General features: G+C 37.6%; 1 protein-coding gene across 6 annotated transcripts in view; it reads right to left on the bottom strand.

Moving 5' to 3' along the window:
- The window catches only part of DENND1A (DENN domain containing 1A), a 541250-nt gene that overhangs the window by 364306 nt on the left and 154317 nt on the right, over positions 1–22627 (bottom strand). For all 6 annotated transcript variants that reach the window (XM_067743355.1, XM_067743356.1, XM_067743357.1 and 3 more), the window contains exon 4: positions 7428–7477. In XM_067743355.1, the coding sequence (XP_067599456.1) occupies positions 7428–7477 (50 nt within the window). The remainder of the gene's footprint in view (positions 1–7427; positions 7478–22627) is intronic.

Here is a 22627-nt window from a genome sequence, read left to right as displayed (position 1 = left end):
AAAATCACCCTTAGCTGTGCTTCCCATGCCTAGGTGAATACGGAAAACAGAGGAGAAAAGTAATGACCATTCCAACCACAGACTTTACAATTCATGCTGCCTCTTAAATGCCTGTCAGCCACTCAAGACCCCTCCTACAGCACTGTGCCTAATATTCAAGTTATTTATAGGTTCAGTGTATAAATGGCATGAAGCAAGTGGATGGATAGTTTGATTCCAACCTTCCAGTGAGAAATCAGATTTTCTATATCAGCCTCACTTTTTTTTCTTTTTGTTTCTTTTTTGTTTTGTTTTGTTTTTGTTTTTGCGGTACGCGGGCCTCTCACTGTTGTGGCCTCTCCCGTTGTGGAGCACAGGCTCCGGACGCGCAGGCTCAGCGGCCATGGTTCACGGGCCCAGCCGCTCCGTGGCATGTGGGATCTTCCCAGACCAGGGCACGAACCCGTGTCCCCTGCATCGGCAGGTGGACTCTCAACCACTGCGCCACCAGGGAAGCCCTATCAGCCTCACTTTTAAGTTTAGTTACCCATCTTACAAACTGAGCAACTATATTGGGCACCGTAACAAGTGCTGGATATACAACATCCATCCTGCTGTGGAGCTTCCTGTCTAGTTGGAGAAAGCATAATAAACTCAAAGCATACAGCTGGTGTTAGTGTTATATGAAACGAAAGAAAGAACAAAGACAGAAGAAAATGGAAGAGAAGGAAAAGCCCTACTGAGACAATGTGGTCAGAGACAGCTTCTCAAAAATGCTGACAATACTGACCTAAAGGATGGGACGGAGCAGCCACTCCACAAGCAGGGCACTGGGTGTTTCAGGCAGAGAAAGAGCTGCACAGAGATTCTTCAGCTGGAAAGAGCTGGGCATGTTCAAGGTACTAAAAGGTCACCAGCACAGTTAAGGCCCCAGAGACAGGGAGGAAGTGGCTTAACAAGGTGCAAGATAAAGCAAGCACCAGATCATGCAGAGAGCCCCATAGACCATGGTAAAGAATTAGGATTGGCTGATTGATTGATTAATAAGGGCAGTGGAAAGGTATTGAAGGATTTTAATCAAGCGAATAACAGTCTGGCCTACAGTTCTAAAATTTTTATCTGACTCTTACGTGGAGAACAGTTTGGAAGAAGGCAAAAGTAGGAACAGAGAAAGCAGTCAGGAGGCTACAGCAATAGTCCAGGTGAGATTGGATGGTGGCTTAACTCTTGTAGTGAGAGTGAAAATGGATCAGCTGGATAGATCCAAGTTAGAGCCAGCAGATGGACTGAGATGGAGTAAAAAGGCAGCATATTACCATTTAATGGTAGGAAAGTCTAACGTGTTTGGGAAGAGTTCCAAGAGTTTTATCTGGGACATGTTAAGTCTAAGAAACCTGTAAATAGAAATGTCCAGTACATAGCTGAACATACTACGTAGGAAATCAGGGGAAAAGTTTGGGCTGGAGCTACAAATTTGGAAATCATCTATACAAAGATGGTATTTAACACCATGGTAAAGGATAAGATCACTTAGGAAGAGAATTGAGAGAAACAGAAGAGGATCCAGGACCAAGTTACAGAAATAGCAATTTAGAGGATGGCTAGAGAAGAGATCATCAAAGAAGAAAAGAAGGGCCACCAGGCAGAACAAGCAGGAGGGAGTGGTCGACCAAATCCACAGGCATCAAGATAAGAGGAAAAAATGTCGACTGGATTGAGCAACATGGAGGTTTTAGACAGTCTTGATAAGAAAAGCTCTAGTAGAATGACAAGCTGAAGAGGGCTGAGCAATAAATTAAAATGTGTAGGTAACTCTTCCAAGAAGTGGAGAATTAGGCAGTAATTGAATGGGAATGAAGAGTCAAAGATGGGTATTATTTTTAGGATGGAGGAATACCAGAGCTTGTTTTTAAGCTGTTGGGAATGATTCAATAGAGGCAGAGACTTATGATGCAGGAGAAAGAAGATGAAACAGTAAGGTTTGGACTTTGGATTAGAATCCCAGATATGCCACTCACTACGGATGTGAGCACAGGCAAGTTACTGCACCTCTCTGAGCCTCATCTCTAAAATGGGAATAATACTTACCTTGCAAAGTGGTTTTGAGGATTAGAAATAATGTATACAAAGTAAATGACATCTAATAGGTACACAGTGAAAATAATTACCATTGCTATGAAATTATAAAATTTGAGAGATGGAATAGAAATATTTTGCTGTTCTGTTCATTACAGCTTCCCAGCTGACCTGTTGGGCCATCTACTGCAAGGCATCCATAAGAGCTGCCTCTCCTTTCCTTCACTGTATATGAGACATCAGGCGGGAATCAAGTTTTATCAAACTACCACATCTCCCAACCTTTAGTTACATGAGCCTCACAGTTTCTTTCCATAAACACAACTTCCATCTGCCTAAAACTCGAGTTTTTCACATTCCCTGCTCAAAGATCCAAGTGGCAAAGATGGCATTGACCCAAAATGCCTGGGGACCAAGAGCAGGTCACACACTCTGCTCGAGAAACTCACTGGATAATTCTAAGAAGAGAGATCCCTCCACTCCCTCATCTACATGAGCCCGACAATGTAAAAATGAATCATAAATGGAGAATGGAAAAGTATCAAAACAAAACAAAGAATCAAAACTAGAAGGAACAACAGAGACCTAGTTCAATTCCCTCATTTCATCCATGAAGAAACTAAGGTAGTCATGGGAGAGGCCACTTGCCTCACGGCACAGAGCAAGTCAACGGCAGAACCAAAATTGTAACCTAGGTCTCCTGGTTGATACCCCCGATGCTTTGTCCACTAAAGCCCAATTGCTTCATGGTTCTCAAATGCTACAGAAAATGACCATGGGGTACAGCTTAACCAAGAGCTTAAGCTAAATCAAGGGACTAAACCAAGGGTGGAAAACAAGGGATGCAAGTGGCCAAATGGATTCAGTTTTGAAAAGCACAGCAGGATGAATGCATAGAAGTGGAAGCGAGAGGAGAGATCTGGGCAGACATATACTAATGCACTAATCATGCACCTTAGTTTCATTTTCTTTCAATTATCTGAATAAAAATGGGTTTCATTGTCTTCAGTTACCTGAATTTTCTACTTTTTTACAATAACTACATATTGCCTTTGAAATAAATGTTAAGAGTTTGCTTGGTGGCTTTCTTTGTGGTGTGATGGATCTAACAACGGCAGTATGATATAGAACAAGTATGATGGAACTGGAAGTCAGACAAACGTGGGTTCCCACAGCAGCTCCGCCACTTACCAATGGTGGGACCTTGGGCACATTAGCGAACCTAGCTGAGCCTCTGTTTCCTCATATGTGGCATTATGATAACGGCAACCTTGCAAATGTGTAAGATTTTAATGCAGGAAAAGAGCACAACAGAATGCGTGGCACATAACAGATACATAATAAAATGGTAAATAGCATTTGAACCACATTTGCATCTGTGATTACATCCTAAACCATTAAACTGTGCCTCTGCCCTTGAAAAGATGTCATTTCACTTCATGCTCATGTCACTTGTGTGTACTAGTATAATTAACAGGACAACTGAATAGTAGCTGGTTTTCTGGGTTCTGAAAGAAGATAAGCACAAACATGGAGAATAGCTTTTCCACCATCCAGTGAGTCTCTTGAGTGCTTTGACTAACTGAAGCAGGTTGCCAGCTATCAAGAGCAAGTAAGTAGCACCACAATATGAAATGGGATTCAAATCTTTTTTATTTTTTTGAAGAGCCTGCTTTCATCAAGAATAAAAACTTTTTGAGAGTGATACAGGGATCTCAGCACTGTCATTTCACTGCTCCTTTCCACCAAGTGCTTCAAGTACAGGGTAGGGTAGAAATAACTCTGGCTTGGGAATAAGATTATCCGTCCCCCCGCCCCCCGGCTCTGTAATTACATAGCTGTGACATAAGGAAGTCATTTCACCTCTATGGATCTTACTTTCCCTTCTGTAAAATGGGATGCTTAAGCCAGATGAATTTCAGCTTTAAAATCCTGTGGTCTCATTCCCACACATTTTCAAGGCCTCCTGTAGTCAGAGCCCAAGCTCTTACGGCACACATTACCCTCTCAGCAGGAGGCTCCATCTGCTCTGGCCAAATGATCTCTAGGCTCATTCGCGGTTTCTCCTCTACCTTGTTCTTCAGCGCATGTGGGGTGTTGGGCTCTCCCTTCCACTTACCCCATTCTTGCTGTCCTTGCAGTCTCAACACAAGCCTCACCCACTATATGATGTTTTCTCTGACCATCTCAGTCTTTCCCAACCTCATTATCCTTTTGGATAGATATTGTTTACTGTGTCTTTACAATACACTCTGGACTAGACTGAGAAATGCATGGACAGCAGAGCTCCAAGTCTGATACCATTTCCATACCACCCAACATAATGCTACACATTCTGAACGTTCCTTTGCCCTTTTGTAAAAGAGATACCACCGCCACCTATCTCCTAGAGTTGCTGGGAAGAATAAATGAGGTATTACTGTAAAAACGTCCAGCATGTTGACTAGAATCAAGTAAGAACTGAAATATTAATTTCCTTCCTTACCTCCCTCTATCTGGTGACTAGTCTTCCCACAAGGTGGTCTACTGAGAAATGTACTCATTTGGGAGATGGATGTCTAGACTGTGCTAGCAGCCTAAGCGGACCTTGGGCAAGTCACGATTTCTCTACAGCTTAGATTTCTTCCAGTGATGATAACAGCACTTGTTCTCATCTTTTATGACAGAAGGATAAAATGAGATAACACGTGAGAAAGCACTTTCTTTTGAAGAGCTACCAGCATTATTATTTTTCGTAAGCCCTAGTTTCAGAAAGAAAAACCTTAAAACAACAGAAGAGACAGCAAGATGCCAATGTTAATGGGTGATCTGATGACGACTGTGAAAATCCCACTCTTGATATAGACTAGAAATGTCAGAAAGTTGTATTTACTGTTCCTTGAGGTAGAAAAGCACAGATACTGAAAAGATTAGGTAGCTTTCTTTTTTGAACATAATCACCCGGGGCATTACTCATCTCCCATGATGACATATTTTCTAAGTCAAACAATATCATAAATACCTCTGCGGGGCATTGTGGGCCTCAGAATCTGGGCATATCCATTTGACAGTGCTAACTGCGAGCTAATAAAAACCAGTGACGTTAGAACCTTTGTATTTTTTTGTAAACAAACTTAATTATTATTATCTCTTCTGCAGTGAAGTATGCCACAGTTAGAAGTGGGGCAACAGAAGAGAAAAAATATAGTCCCCCAACTAAGTTGATTTTTTTGTATCAATAAAAGTTATCAATGCCTACAGGGTGCATAATACAACACAATGTAAGAAAGAACCATTGTATACAGTAAAGATTAAAATATACCCATAAAGAGACATTTCTGTCCCAAATTGTTTTGTGAAAAAAAAAAAAAAATGAGGAACACGATTAGGGGAGGGTAATTTGGAGAGAAGCATTTTAGAAAAAAGGACATCAGCCGTTACTGGTGACAAAACAGATTTTAGCACTATAACTTAAGGACTCTGTTTTTCTTCCATTTCAGAATGTAATCACCCAGACAGGTAGGTAAGTAAAGATGTGTGTGGGGCATGAGTGTGTGTGTGTGTGTGTGTGTGTGTGTTGGGAGGGATTTAATCTCATTGCTTATTTCTTCTAATATTAGTTTATAAAGTCAATTAAGGAATACCTATCCAAAACAGATCACCACTCTTATCAAGGAGTCATGTAAAGATATATTCTTATTTTTCTTTGTTAAACACCTAGCGACACTTTAAAAACATTTCACCTTTATTAATTTGTATAAATATGCCCTTGCCATAATCTGTAATACATTTTATAAGCAACTGGAGGAGATTTCATGCATCACTAATTCATACATATAAATGTGAAGTTTGCATTAAACGTCTCTAAACAAAACCCTACTTCCTTGCTATTTTTAGAAGGAACAGGATAAAGAAGAGACAAGAAGACTCTCATTACAAAGGCTGACCCTCTTAAAATTAAGGCTATTCTGTTTTGAGCATCAACCTGCTACTAAAACAGCCCTGGTACCAGGATTTTAAAAGGCCCGAGTCTGGAAATACTACGATGGTTGATTGGCTTTAAAAAATAACATGTTAGAACCACAGAAAACAGTGATTATAAGTGGCTGGCAACATTCCAAAGCTGCTTTTTAGTACTCCTTTGCTTTTTAGTATTCTTTTAAACTCCTTTGGCTACCAGTTCTCATCTCACACCATTTTTAGGTTTATGCCAAATAAACCAGGACACTGCTACTACAGAGTGTAGAAAAGATCCAAGCAGTACACTACCCACACGCACTCTAAATCACTAAACTCCTTCAGGTCTGCCTCGTCTGGGTACACTAAAATATATGATAGAACCTTCCTGAAGATGGGCACATTGCATAGCTTTCTTGGAACAGATTATGCCACTTATTATTTATAATGATATTTTCTAAAACCTCTGTCGCTAAAAGTGGAACTTAACATTTATACAGTCTAATAGTTCAATTTTCCATGAAGACAACATTACGAATAGGCAGCAGTCAAGTGAAAAAATAAATGATTGCAAAAACAATGCTTAAACTGTAATGAAAAATACAGTAGACCTTCCTTGAAAATAAGATTAAGATGACTGTTTTGTCATTTTATTAGCATTATTAGTAAATTATAGTTTTATAAGTTAAAAAAGCTCTTCTAAAATTGTTTTTAAAAATAAGCCATTTAAAAATAAGCTATTGGCTTATTTAAAAATAAAAAAACAAAAAAAGACCCTCAGACTATTTTAATTATCTTCAAGTTCTGATATTCATACCACTTCAAGAAACAGTTAATCATAATGCAAATACTAAGGAAATGTTTAGATGATTTTTATTTTTTAGTCTAGAAATCTACTGAAAATGCTTATTTCCCCAGAGATACCATTCTTAGACACCTAAACAAAATGCAAGACACTATTCGGCAATGTGCTTTTTAAATAGCTGAACACCTTTAAACAAGTTGGGCCTATGCTGATTTAAATTTTAAGTTGAAGTCTAAGAAAAACAAAGTCTATATAATACTCATAAGGCCATGGAGTTACGCAATACTACTTGGTTAAGTCAAATATATTCCTATTTCAATAAAAATTAAATAGCACTGGATTAAATACCAACCATTCTTAATCATGGTTTGAGTCTGATAACCAAAATAAAAAATTTAATGTCATGCAAAATATATCTCACAAACTAACCAATGCAAAGCTCTAGGCTTTAAACTTTTTGATAGTGTCAATAAAATCCCCAGGAAAGGAGAATACTGCAACTCTCCTTGGAACATAGGTGTTTTAAATCATGGTTAAACAGACAGAATGTTAAGAATGGTATGGTTTTTATTTTCCATAGCAGGTTTATTGACACTTTTTTTTCTAGTAAAATTTGAAAATCTGACACTACCTGTCCACATAGAAGGGGAAACAAAACTTGGTCAAAGTCTGTAGAACTTCCTGTGGAGAGAAAGAGAGATAATTTATACATCTAATGGGACCAATAAATCTAACATTAACCATGGCACACAATCTAGCAACTTTACCCTAAAGAAAGAGGAGACAGATGAAGAAATATGGGCTTTATCAATTACATGGGAGGAGTACCAGGCAGTCAATCATGAGAAATAATAAACATGATCAAACTTCATTAAAAATGAAAAATTAATCAAGAATCACACATGGGCAAGCAGCAGGAGCCGTGCAGGAAAGCTCTGAAGGGAGGGAGGCGGGTGGGTTGCTGAGTGTTAACACCCCTCCAGGGACCATCTCCAGCCTGACCATATGGATCAGAGTGAATAACACCGAGCCACATGGGTTTGGCCTGGCAGGGCCGCTGTTGCTGGCACCGTTTTTGCCTGTTACCTAGGAACAGAGGGGGCCAGGATTAGACAACGCTTCCCAACATCAATAGGCCAAATCACAAGCAAAACAGAAAACCAACTGGAAGATAATTGTCCCCGAACATTGTCAACTACATTTTTTTAGAGTTTAAAACTTTATTTACTTTATAAAGAAGTTGCCATTTCTGGCATGAATTTATTTTGTAATCAAACTACAACAATTTTAAGTGTGCAGTATTTTTAGTCATTATCATTAAACGTCATTATCAAAATGGAACACACTTACCTGCTTGTAATTTATAAAAATCCAAAGCAAACTACCAGTTTAAATGTCTTTTTACAAATATGTAGGTACATAAAACCAAGCACATTACTCAGGGGAAGTATACAAAAAGGGTACAAAAAAAAACCCAGAGTGACATTTCAAAGACTTATTCATAAAAGAGAAACTTCTAACATTAAGAATATTATATGAGACACAACATACAGTGGTGTGTGACTTTTCCCAATAGATACATTTCACGTACACAGAATATATACAAACAGCAACACACAGACCCAAGTAATTAATCATTACTTCCTTCACAGAATTTTCTCTAACTTGACTTAATTTTAACTGCAGACTTGAACAGACCACAGTTGGTGCTTATCATAAGTTCATAGACCAATATTATAAATTTTAAAAAAGTATTCCTTTCATGCACTTGATTTGCCTTTTAACTATTTAAAATCCAACTTCAAGACAAAATGAAGAACACATTTTTCGGTCATTGAGAAGCTGGTTCAAATTAAAACAAACCTGCCCATTGCAAATCCTAATCCAAGTGATAAATTAAAGATCAGTTTACAAATGTAGCACTTTTCTAACCAATAATAATGAATTATCAATGCTAACTGAATTGATGCTTCTCGCTTCATTTATTTTTAAAACCAGTTCTATCACTCAAGAAATAAACCACATCAATCTAATAACCCACTCAATGAAGCAGAAAGCACACTGACTTTCTCTGCCAGAGCATGTTCTGCCTACATAATTCAATTGAGCATATCCTATTTTTTTAATATCATTTTGGGCTGGGTGTATATCACAGCACTGTTAAGGCATGTCATGATACAGTAAAGGAATAGAAAAGTGAAAAATGAAAAAGGGCGGGTAAGAGTACTTCAGCATAACCTGAGGCATTACTGATACATTAATTAATTTCATAATGTGGCATATTCATAAGACCGTACACATACTGTTTTAAAACTCATAGTAAAATAAATTGCAATAGGTAATGGAGAATCAGAAGAACAACAGCAATTTTTCAATGCATAATGTTATTATCAGGCAAATATTGGCAAAGAGATCATACAACACATTCATTTTAATGTCTGCAGTTTTCATTATAAAATATATTATAAGCCCCATAAACAAAACTCTTAGGATTTACACACAAAAAGAAATTCCTTACAAATTCCTTTCACATCAAGTTTCAAATACCACAGAGCATTGCTTGACTTTAGTTTATGTACCAAGCATTCTCTAAAACTCAGTCCCCAGTGCTCACTCATTGCGAACACCAGCTACAAAGACATTTATCCTTTACCCTTCAAAAGTTACAGGTGCAGACGTACTCCTCTACTCTATGCTGGAGTTGAGCTGACAAAAGCCCTCAAGATTTTTGAAAGAAAGGACCCCCATGGCTACAGCAGAGTCAGAGAAATCTAATATGCCCAACTTATTACTCACTACAATACAGAAACTACTTACCACTTTCTAATGTCAAGAGTAATAAGCAACCATGAACTTGTCTGTCAGATAATATTAGAACAAATATCAAAATACCCAATGTAGGCTGAGTACAACCCACCTCCCAAGAGCTTTCCTTTTTACCCAAGAAAGCAGTGATAAGTCTAATTAAGCAATGGGGCAGGGGGATGGGGAGGAGGGAAGGGAATATAGGCAAATGTAGGCACATGTTTGTGCATTACAATATGTTTCTTCATGTTTGTGATATTACAAGAGTTTGATATTCCAATTTAAGTCAAACAGCACAGTAGTGTGCTGTCAGAGGAGAAAACAAAAATGAGCATTGCTCTGTGTTAGGCAAATTCACACATTATCTCAATCAGAACTGCAAAATCAAACTTCTCAGTTTGGGAAGGGGAGGACAGGAACAGGGAGGGGAAAACAAGTAATGTTTCCTGTAAATAAAAACTGCTGAAACAAACCAATTTTTCTTAATACTGATGTTTTCCCCATATATAAACAGGTAACTGCCTTATCCTCTCTTTCCAAAGAAAAACACAATTACTTCAATATGAAAAGTACCACTCTCTGAGAGAGGGGACTTTAAAACACTGATTTAAACATATGTTGAGCATCATGCTTATAGCAGAGTGTCCCACAGTCTTTCAATATTAACTTTACTGGGAAAACAGTCACTAGCCAGTTACCAACCCATTTTTCTCTCTTGAACCTGTGTCTCTGGCTAGGGAACTTTCTTTGTAGAAAGTAATTCTCCTGTTTTCTTCTCTCTCTTTCTCTCTCTCTCCTCTCTCTCTCTCTCTTTCTCCCTCCCTCCCTTGCCTACACAAGCTCTTTCAGACGACCAGCCTCAGTACAACCTCAACTGCCACGTAAATCATAAATCGGATCTTGGAGATGCAATACAGCTGATGAAATGTAAATGACCTCGTTGCTAAGGCAGGGGGTGGGGAAGATTGTGCCAGCTCTCCAGATCAATTCCCAAGTTTATATTTTCACAAATCTTTTTATGTACAGTTTGATTTTTTAACATTTTAATGAGCAAAAAGTGCATCTATAGTAGCCAGTCACCACAGTTAAAGTGCAGGGCATGAACTAGATCCCAGGAGGGAACCAGTCCACCATGTCACCACTGGCTTTAGGACATTTGCCACCTGGTTCCATGTCCCCAGGTTCCAACTCTTTTCATAATCAAAACACTGCTGACATTATAAACCCCAGACGGGTTTTCTAAAATCCCTCCCAATCAATATATCCAACACATAACTTATTGGAGACAACACTGAGCTCATTGATTAAGGTGAGTTCAGTAGCAAAGTTTTCAAAATAAATGAGACAAGAATACAGAATTCAACCCCTTTGTGTCACCAGACAATTTATGAAATAGGCAATTTCCAAAAGGGCTTTTCTTCCCAACACAATATACAATACTTCATGCGGGAATAAGTAAGAGCAGAAGGGGCGGGGGGGAGCGTGGAGGGCAGGCAGTTGCACTAACCTTTCAGTTATGGGTATATTAAGCAGCAGATCACACAATGCAGTAGAAACGCGACAACATCTACAAAGCTCTGCCCACAAGGAGATACCAAATCTCAGAGTGTGAACCAAAATATGAAATCAACAACCCTAACACTGGATTCATTTGCAAGTGAAAATCAGAAATGAATTCAAGTTTCATCTCAGTCTTCTTTGGATTCATTTCACCCAGTTTGAATTCTCAGTCAGAAGGCCCATCAAGGGACCTTATTCCAATCCGGACAAAGTCCATTATGTTCTAATGAAACCGAGCTATTCCCTTAAAAACCTGGTAAAATTTTACATTTATAATATTATCCATAATAGAATCCTATCTGGAGGCAAAACTTCGAAGACTAAATTTGATGTAGTTAACAAGGATTATTAATAATGAGAGGCTAAACCAATTCCCCCTGAATTTGGAGTGCGGGGTGGGAAGGTGTATGAGATACTGCAACAGCCATCAGTTCAGATGTCAAATACTTTGTTTTCATTACTTCATTGAAACCCATAAACAAAAATTAGTTGTATTTGGCAGATGAAAACAAATGACAGTCAAACACAGACATACACACCCCGCAAATAAATGCCATCTGAAAGACAAAAGTGCAGGCTGATTATAACGTCCACTGGGGTCACAGAATGTTGGGAAGTGAGGCACATTCTCAGTAGTCCAAAAGGAAAAAGAAAATGTGTGCAGGAAAACATCTAAATAGAGCAAAGAGACTGCTTGAATAAATTAATGTATTTTAAAATACGTAAAGCTACAATCACCCTCTTTGGAAATTGCTGGTATAGTGGTCGATAATTCACCTTTGTCCAAAAAGGAGTGAAGGAGGAAGAAGCAGGAAGACAGTAGGAGAGCATTTCCTGAGTCTCTCATATGTAATTTATTTGTTCATTTCAGAATGTAGATGTGTGATGAAAAGATCTGTGGAGCCCAAATTCCTAAAATATTCTATTTCTATGTTTAAAAACAATTTTTAATAGCATGAGGTAAATGCTGACCCTCTAAGTCCTGCAAGTGAGATCAGTGCAGCTGACTTGAAAGAAAAGGCTTTGATTGATGATCTCAAAACTCAAGTTGAAAGTTAAAAACAGAACACACACAAAATCCAAACATACAAAAAAGCTAGCAAAATTTCTACCTTAAGCCATTTCAAGTTAAAACCAGGGACTCCAAGTGAAAGCTAACAGAGGTTTTAATGCTTATGATTCAGAAGAGTAAAACAGAATGGTAAGAAGTTCTTAGAAGCTTAATTAGCACCAAGTTCAACAATGTTGACCAGAAATTTCCTAAATATGAAAACAGGAAATACAATTTTTCTCCTTCCCTATAAATGTCAACTTAAACCCAAGATCCATACTATAGTTACAACCAAACTTTTATTTTTTTCCAATGAGAAAAGGCTTTGAATAAGGGATTTTACAGAAAGGCCTTTCAACACCCGAACATAAAAGCCGGGTCAAATTTCTAACAACGCTGCTCAAATGCTACAGAGTCTGCTTTTCTTTGGTATACTTCAATATTTACTCTCAGTTCACTTTTTATAAACTTTAATCTTGAGTCATGCATATGTTATCATTATGCTAACTTGTGTAATATCTAATATGCATAGTCAATGTTGTAATTCAAAAATTAAATTACAATAAGATATAGAAATTCACTATTTTCTGTACCATGTAAACTTTATATCTAAATTATCAAGGACACTAAGTATATAGGTGGAATGCTTACAACAGCAGAAGAGCCACCTCTAGAACTACTTTTAAGTGTAAATCTTCATGACCTTTGAAGTCTAAAGTAAAATACTGAATCTTATACAAAAATTTTTTTAATTTAACACAATCACTTTATCCTTTTGTATCCTTCCCTTTCTTCAAAAATTACTTAAAGTTGTCCCCAAATTACGATATTATATAACATTCTATATTCTCGGATTTCAGTTTATTAACTTTAAACCTTACAGCAAAAGGTTTGAAAATGAGAGAGCTATATTTATAAGGTCAATGTTAAACACCAATAAACTTTGTGACACTGTTTCAAATACTTCGAAAATGAATAAATGATTTGGTTTGAATCTCTTGCAATTAGCATTCAGTGGTATCGGTAATATAATTCCTTGCACTTAATAGTATTATTCTACAATATTTTGCTTTGTTCATTTCCTTAGACATTTGAAATCCTATTATCTGAACATTTATGTTATGAATTTATCTAAAAGAAAGAAAGGTTGGGGAAAATGCGGGGGCGGGGGGAGGAATGGTTGGTGGGGGACACACAAGTCAGCACATACCAAAGGAACAGAGTCCCAACAGTGAAACTACAAACATGATTTCACTGAAGAAGCAACTTGCCCTCAGGAAGATACTATTAAAAAAAAAAAAAAAAAAAAGAGCACTAATAGAAATACTATTTTATAAGCATTTAAAATCTGTCAGCTTTTAAATATTTTAAAAGCACACAAAAATGTGCACAGATGGGCAACTTTTTTACTTACATTTGTCTAGAAAAAAATCTTTCATTATCAAGCTCAAAGTCCTTGAATTTTTTAAACTTAATTGTGCCTCTATTTCTTAGAATTCATACCCCAAGGCCAAAGCTTTCCTGCCACCAGTCCTTCAAATCTGACTTGGACATTACACGGGAGGAGGCTCCAAGCCTCCCTGAGGTCTCACTGCTTTTACAACACGCGAAAAAGCAGTCGATAATGGGCCCATGCTGAATTCACTGCTCTCCACGTCTCCTCTTGGGACACAAGCCTAGCAGATGTGATAAAAACTGTGTCAGAGAAGTGGCTCTAGTTTGTGCCTTAATGACAACTTAAACCTCTAAACCAATACAACCAAAGGACTAACAGAACTGGCTGTTACCTCTCTCTCCTGCCAATCTTCGAATATCTCTGAACTAAATTAGCACCTCTACCCACAACATCCCTTGTCACCCCACAAAATCCATTCTAATTTTAAAAAATAAATGAATTCAGCAAACACATCGGCGGCATGAGTATCTGGGCTCTGTGTATATGTGTGTCTGTGTGTGTGTGTGTGTGTGTGTGTGTGTCCTATAATTAAGCCTTAACACATATTCCATGTAGTTTATATTTTCTCAAGGTATGACTGTACATTCAGATATCTTAAAGGACTGCCTGGTATATTTCCTCTGATTACCATCCCAATAACCATATTAACACGTACAACTGGTAGCCTTACAGTTTCCCAAAAGCCCCTAAAGGTCTAACAGTTATTTTTAAATATGTTCAACCATAGGAAAGAAAAGTGATATTCTGAGTTACTGAAACATTCTAACTATTAAAATTTATACAGTGGATTTTTAAAACCGTGGGTAGTTATACTTTAAATTGTAAGAACCCTTTGTCTAACCTAATGATATGGTACCAAAAAAATAGATTTAAATGTGTACTTCTGATAACATTTTCTAAATTCTATAATTCAGCCTTCAGATGATAGGCCTTTTTACCCAGTATCTTGAAAGCCTATTCAATCACAATTGCATACCCACTTAATCAGCAATCATTGTTCTGGGATGCAGGACTTTGTTGTCAAGACAAGCACCAAAACCTTAAAAAAAATTTTTTCAGAACTGGCATAAGAAAAAAGTGATCTTTGTCAGACAAGGACAAATTTATGCAAATCTTTTATAAACATTCACAAACATTTATTTAGCTTTTGAAATGTTGGCCTCATTTGAGAGCATGAAAATGAGGGGGAAGTAGGAAAACGCAAAGGACAGCTTAGAAGCTGGCACACTACATAAATATTCAGAAGGAAGATTATAGGATTCATGTTAGGCTGTCTTAGGCTTCTCCAAAGTCCACACAGAATAGCAAAGAACAAAACTAACGAGAAGTACAGCAGATGTTAGACAATGCATCAGCCTCTTTTCCTCTCTCACTTGGCTATACTTGGACGCTTTTATATTTCCTTTCAATATGGTTAGGTCATTCAAGGATTCTCCTATAGACTATGTATTGTGGCTACAGATCTATAAGCTGGAGGTCTGTCAGCCTTCCAAAAGTTTCCAATGAAAAGGCATTATGCAAATTCTACCTCTCTTACCCTCTTTCAGGGGGGAAAAAAGCCTCCAGTATGCAGTCATCAGAGTATTGGAAGCCCCAGCCTTCATTTCTGTATAGCTGTGTTTGCCTCAGGGCCACGCTGCTTGTTTTGACAGTGGATCCCCCTAGATAGTTGGGATTAGTCGAGCTTGTTTAGATAAACTTGAAATCAAGGCCTTCTCTAGGTAGACAGCTAGATGCAGCTACCGAGTTTCCAGCTGCCTCCTCCTTTCATCCCCAAACAACTGGAGATTCACAGTAGCTATCACAGCCACAGGCTATGTCACATACAAAGGTACAAAATTAAAGGCTGCTAAAAGAAGCCTTTGTAAGTCTTAGTGCTAAAATAAGGAATCTGTACTGCTTGGTTTATACAAATTATTCTAGCACTACCAGTATGGAACTGAAATCATCAGTTAACAAGGCATATTAATCAAGATTCCCAGCTTCTTCAAATAGACAGGATGATAGTTTGATAATATACTTAACCTTAGCTCTTGTATGAGAGTAATCACTTAAAATGTTAAAAAGGAAATAATAGGCTTTATTTATCCAGTGGCAGGGGATGTCAGACACTGTCAACAAACACTGTGAGCAGAATATGAAAATCAAAATGTAAATATCAAATCCGCTTTTGAGAGGGAATTATTTTAGCAATTGATTAGATAGGGCCTCGGTTCACAGTCATTTCCAATTACAGAACTGTTTCATAATCAACTTTTATTTCCCACAACTTGCAAATTCTGATGGAACAATATCAGGAGGATTCAAGAACTGAGGAAATTTATACTCAGAACAGAATAGATCGACGACATCTCATTACAAAGACAGAAGGCAAGTGATATGAAACACTATTGATATAAAAAAGTATACAATTCAAATAGTTTTCTAAAATCTAATACTCAAAGATTTTACTCTTTTGCAACTAGAAAATGTCTCTTCAGAGGGCCAGCAAAATACAAAGAAAATAATTCAATTCCACATATATGTTTTATTTCACTTTACATATCTTGCTCCAACACGTCAATGCTAGTGTTTACCTGAGGCTGCCTGGGATAAACTAAACACAACCGAAATAGGTTTAAACATTTTCCAGAACTATTCTGTGATAAACCATACAGTACAGAAGGCCTCTGACCATACTGTCAAGTCACATAAGGCAGTCTTCAATCAATCAAGTTCATATATCACCAAAGAAAATGTGCTCTCATAATTTAACAGCTAAGTCACTATTTAAAAGAAAAGCCTTAAGACATGTAAGACATTCTGGAACTGCAGTCATCATTTGAGGTTTTCTTATGAAATTTTTGGTTTATTTCATGCACAACTTACAAACTAAAGAAAGACTCAGCAAACTTTTTCTATAAAGGGTCAGGTAGTAAATATTTTAGGCTTTGTGGGCCACTTATGGTCTCTGTCACAGATTCTTCTGGTTTTTTTTTTTCCCAACTCTTCAAAAAAGATAAAAATCACCTTAGCTCAAAGGCCACAAAAAACCAGCCCCAACCTCTGATCTAGAGTGTCAAGGAGCTGGTCACACACCATTACCCAAACAAACTCACGAACACCCCAAAACTCAAATTTAGAAATTCCTGAAAGGTAAAATGACAATGTCAATCATGTTGGTTCTCTGGTGATCCAACAATTCACACATGATTATTGCTAAATGGCCAAATGTCTATTGCATACTCTCTTTTGGAAAAATTACTTAAAATACAAAATAATACAAAGAATTAAAAAGAAAACATATTTCCACTACTCAGAATTCACAGCTGTTTTGTGGCATGGACTCTTCAGAGAAACAATTCCTTCTTATATTAACAGTTCACTACTACAGTTTAGGTCCAGGAGTTTTCTTGACAGATAAATCATGCTCTCTGGATTCTCAAGAGCTCTTCAATTTGAGAGTTATTTTGTTTATAATATTTTTAAATTTTATTTTACTGAAGTATAGTTGATTTACAATGTTGTGTTAATTCCTGCTGTACAGCAAAGTGATTCCATTGTTTACAATATTTTAAAAAGCAATATTAAAAGAGAAGAAAGCTTTTTCTGGTGCTTTCCTCACCACATTCACTCAAATACGTTATATGTACACCCAACGTTCTGTTAGATGTAGAAGGGCCTCTTCCTGCCTCTCTCACTCCTCAATTTCTGCCCCCCCAACTCCTTTCCCTTATATGTATTCCCAGGAATTTATCTCCCTTCTTCTCTCTCTGTATCCTCCTCCATTAACATAGTCTACTTATACTTTAATCTCAATTACCATCACTGTGTAAATGACTCAAATTCAAATCTTCATTTATAAACTACCTCTCCAGCTCCGGGCGCCCATTCCAACTGCCTTTTGACAGTTCTGCCCCACGTCCCATAGTTACTTCAAGCGCAACATGTCGAAAATCCAGATGTACCATCTAGGTCCTGGTAAGCTGCTGCCTGCTAATCTCTTTCACCCCAGCAGAACAAGAAAGAATCTCACTACTAACACTTGCTGGGGGACAGATGATCCATTCATGTGACTTTGATTCAAATATTTGCTGTGGTTGTTGAATTTCAAAATAACTCTGAAGAAACCTTCCCAAGTGTCAATTAACAAGGAAGGAGACAAGGGAGCCCCAGAAATCAAGAATATTTCCAAGTCATCTTAGAAAAGAAAACTGATACATTTCCCTAGGCAAGATAATATATTTAGTACCAGACAATGTGCTAAAGACCCTGTCTGCATGGAGTTTTTGATCTAGTTGAAAGACAGATGCTATGCAAAGGAATACACTAATACATTGTTGGAACTGTGACAGAAGCTGTGAAAGAACAGAAGAAAGTGCTCTAAGACAAAAAGACAGGGGCCTGAATTTAGATGGAAGGGTCAAGAAAGGCATCTCAGGAAGCGACATTTTGAGCTGAGACTTGAGGAATGAGCAGGTGTTTACCAGCCAAAGATTGCAAGAGGGATAGGGAGAAGAAGGCCAAAAATAAGTAAATAAATAACAGCATAAGCAAGGGCCACTGAACAACAGTCCTTGGCACATTCAAAGAACTAAAATAAGCCTGGCATGTTGGATCAGAGGAGGCAAGGGAGAGAGTGGCAGAAGATGGGGTCAGACAGGTTGGCAGAGGCCAAATCACATGTGGCCTTAGAGGGCATGTTAAGGAGTCTGGACTTGATTCTTGTGCACTGGAAGTCACTAGGAGGGTTTGAATCTTTCGCATCCCACTTGCATGTCATTTCCTAACCCCTCTATCTACTCCCAAGTCTTCTAGATTCCAGGGGGATTCAGAAGCTGTTCTCACTGAGCTCCTCTTGTCTCCTGAATTCCCATGCTACTCCTATTGCCGTCATTCCTATCATCAGACTGCCCATAGATCTCAAGACCCTCCGTTTCCACAGGAAGGGACAGACACACAACTGGATGCCTGTCAGGCCACCGAGATGCAGGAGGAGCCTCACACAGGAGCCTTAATAATAACCCTGGCAGCAGGGAGAGGGGTTGTGGTTGAAGACAGCAACATAGGAACTGTAATAGATTTGAATAGGACCAGCTTAAATCTCTCTTCAGAACCTAACAGTCTACATGTCTTCTTGTTTAATCTTCATAGGAAAGCAGTGAGACCACATGGACCAAAGGAGAATTGAGTTTGTCAGAGAATCAATATTTATTCTTGATGTAGAAAATGAAAGGAATAGAGAAAACTATTAAAGTCTGTATAAATGTAATATTAGTCATTCCTGTCAAGGGTTTACCATTTATGACTTAAAAGCTAAGAATTATGTATACAATTTAAGGTATCTAATTGATTTACCTAAGTTTCTTCTGTTTCAGCCTGTATTTTGTTTCCCAAATACTCTGGAGGGGCTTAAGTGACAAGTGGAAGGGGACTGACAAAGCAGCTAATAAGTGTCACATCCTGTGCTAGAAGCTTTACATATACTCAGTGATCCTACCAGTAATCTGATGTTGATATTATCACCCTCTTACACATGAACTGAGGCCTTGAAAGCCAAGTAAAATTACTTTCAGGTAGAATGGTGAAGTAGCTTGCCTAATTGGAAATAGATAGTGATGGAAAAGCTAAGATTCAAACCCAACTTCATTCTCCTAGGAGCTCAAGCTCTTCCCACCTTGCTTTCCAATTGCAGCAGTGGAGTAAAAGATTTTTGTTGTATCAAAAGGTCTTAGGTTAGGGTAACGTTATGTGCCAGCTTGCCCAGAACATCCTGGTTATGCTCATTATCTCTGTGTAATCATGGTGCCCCCTTTTGCTCTCACAAGTGTCCTGGATTGGATGCTATGGTCATTAGTCTTAGAGAGAGGGAAAACCATGGCTTGTCTGAAGGGTACTGAAAGAACAAACAGACGTTCCATCTGCCTTGTAATGGGAAACTGGGGAGCGGTGTTAGAAGAGTTAGTTTTTATCTCTTGACTCCAAGCTCTTTAACCACATTAAGGAGTTATCTACATTCTAGGGCTTAGTGCAATACTAGACATCAACAATGACATGGAAACGGCAAAATCTTGCCTTTGCTTCATTTTCCTCACGCTACATTAGAAAACATTTATTAAACTAGACTAATGCAGGTATTGTGTACACATCATGCCTAATTCTCCTACAAAATCCTCATTACTTCCTTGTTTTATAGGTGAAAAAAAATGATGCTGAAAAAGTAAAGCCTTTGCCCAAAGTAACATTTCCAAAGCCAAATCTCATATAACATGGGGATACTTGCCTTCTACTATTCTTTGGGCCAAACATACCCAAAAAAAGGCAGTTAAAATTTTTAGAGGGGATGATATTTGTTAAGAAATAAGTGAATAATGAAAAGTATTTTAGCTGCCATTAAATCTGTTTATTATAACAGATACATTTTAAAAATGCAAAAATATTTCTCAATTTACCAGGGGTTTAGATCTCTAGGAATGATAAGTATCTGGCAGGCTGGAAGAGTTCTCTAACAAAAATAATGTTCTTATCAATTACTGCTGACACTTCTAAAACTAGATGTTACTAACGAGGCATCATGTTTGAAATATACTCAAATATAAGAATCTTAAATTCCTCTCTGTTAGGCAAGGTGAGATTTAATAAAGGTATGTTTTGGTTTGTCCTACTTTGTTCAAATTCTGAGCCCAAAGATCACAGTGTGAACACTATTTGGTTGTTTATTATTATATATCAAATATTTGGCCTATTAGCATCCATGTACAGTACCAGGTCCTACAGATGTGGACATGTAGCAGGAAAGAATCCCTGACTTTCTGCCTGGGAGAGAGAAAGGATACATAAACAAGTATGTGTAATAACGGGTTTTAAGGTTTCTGAAAGCATGGTCAAGGAAAAAAGGCAGGCACTGTCAGGTCTACCCAGGGGATATCAAAGACTCCTCAGAGCTGGTGACATTTGAGCTGACTTTTGAGAGTTGGGTCAGCATTTACTAGACAAGCAGACTAGATATTTAAAATATTATATAAATATCTAATATTTAGTAATACTTAGAATATTATATAAATAAAAGTATAAAAATATTCCAGGAATAAAAGCAATGTGAAACAATATTATATATTTCACAAGGTTGATATGAAAGTAAATGATTTTTGGTAAGCTCAATTTTATTTAAAAACAATCTTAATTATCCTTTCCATTTCTACCCACACACACATACACACACACACACAGACATATATATACATAGTTCAAAGTCTGGGCTTCATGTTGTCTCACATTTGAAATCTGAAACTGACAGTTTCAGTCAGTTAGACAGTTTGAAATTATGGTAGCTAGAGGAATCTTAACTCTACTGCATATATTTTTAAAATGAAAGTTAACACAGTAATAAAAAGTACTACATGCAACCAAAAAGGCTAATTTACAAGGACAGTGGGACCCATTACTAAATTCTGAGGTTTTGAAAATGGAAAGTCTCAATACAGCTTTCACAACAGAAATAAAATAATTAGTTATTTAAAATCCCTTCATCACCATTTAAAGAGTTTCCATATTTTCCGTACATTATAGAATATAAATATTCAGAAACTGTTTCTGGTTATCTCTTCATCTTTACTTGACAAATTTCTCTTACCTATGTGACTTCTCTAAATTTTGCTGTAGAACAGTGTGGGCTTAGAAAGAAAAGATTTTTCAGAATTCTTCCTAGGATCAGTCTGAAATTCTAGAGGCAAATTTATCACACATAATCCTAATACCTGATAAAACAAAAGCACCAAAACCAGGTTACCCTGCTACCTTGAATCCACCCCCTAAAAATAGTAGGCACTCTATAATAATTGGTTATCATTAAATGCCAGGTATTATTCGGAGCACTCTACACATTCAAAATCACTTAAACCTCACAAGAATCCTATGATATCTTTACTATGATTATCTCTAGTTTACAGGTGAGAAAATGAAACCCCAAAGAGGTAAATCCCAGTAAATGACAGAGCTGGAATTCAAACCCAGTCTGGCTCCAAAGGCCATGCTCTGTACTATCCTTTCTGGAATCTGAACTCCTTAGCAATTATGTCTGTGTATTACATACTTTATATTCACAATCATTCACTGGCCCCTAATTTATCCTAGCTGCTGAGAAGAGCCAGTAACACTGATTATAGTCATTCCTGTACTTGAAGAGTTCATAGTAAATAAACAATACAATGTAAGGAGTCAATGCTCCAAGTGCTCTCCAAGTGCTGAGGATAGAGTGACTAATTCAGTCAGGGCAAGTTTCACAGAGGAAGTGATATAAGCAGGGCATTTAATGCTGAAAAGAAGTATATTGGGTGGGAGGGGGAACTGAGGAAGGCATTTTAACCATAAAAACATCTTGGACTTGCTGGGTCATATGGTAGTTCTATTTTTAGTTTTTTAAGGAATCTCCACACTGGTCTCCATAGTGGTTGTATCAATTTACATTCCCACCAAGAGTGCAGGATGGGCCCCTTTTCTCCACACCCTCTCCAGCATTTATTGTTTCTCGATTTTTTGATGATGGCCATTCTGACTGGTGTGAGGTGATACCTCATTGTGGTTTTGATTTGCATTTCTCCAATGATTAGTGATGACTAACACAACATTGTAGAGCATTTATACTCCAATAAACATGTGAAAAATAAATAAATAAATAAATAGTAGCAACACCCAAAAAAAAACAAAAACAAAAAAACCATCTTGGGCAAAAATATAGAGGTGGGAGAGAGCTAATCATGCTGGGAAATAGACATTCTATGTCTGGTTATGAAGGGAAGTGGTAGGAAACCAGGCTGGAGGTTGGGGCAAGGACAGACTGTGATGGGCCTCAAATCCAAGTAAAGAAATTTGCAGTAGATCTTGAAGGCACCAGGGAACCATCAGGAGTTTTGACTTAAGAGAAATGGTGTGATTTGATTTAGGTTTTAGAAAGACATCTCTGGCCATCTTATAGAATGTA

Source organism: Pseudorca crassidens, chromosome 7 (assembly GCF_039906515.1).
Source record: "Pseudorca crassidens isolate mPseCra1 chromosome 7, mPseCra1.hap1, whole genome shotgun sequence".
Taxonomy (NCBI): domain Eukaryota; kingdom Metazoa; phylum Chordata; class Mammalia; order Artiodactyla; family Delphinidae; genus Pseudorca; species Pseudorca crassidens.
Note: the sequence above shows the minus strand (reverse complement) of the source record. Positions and strands in the feature narration are given on the sequence as shown.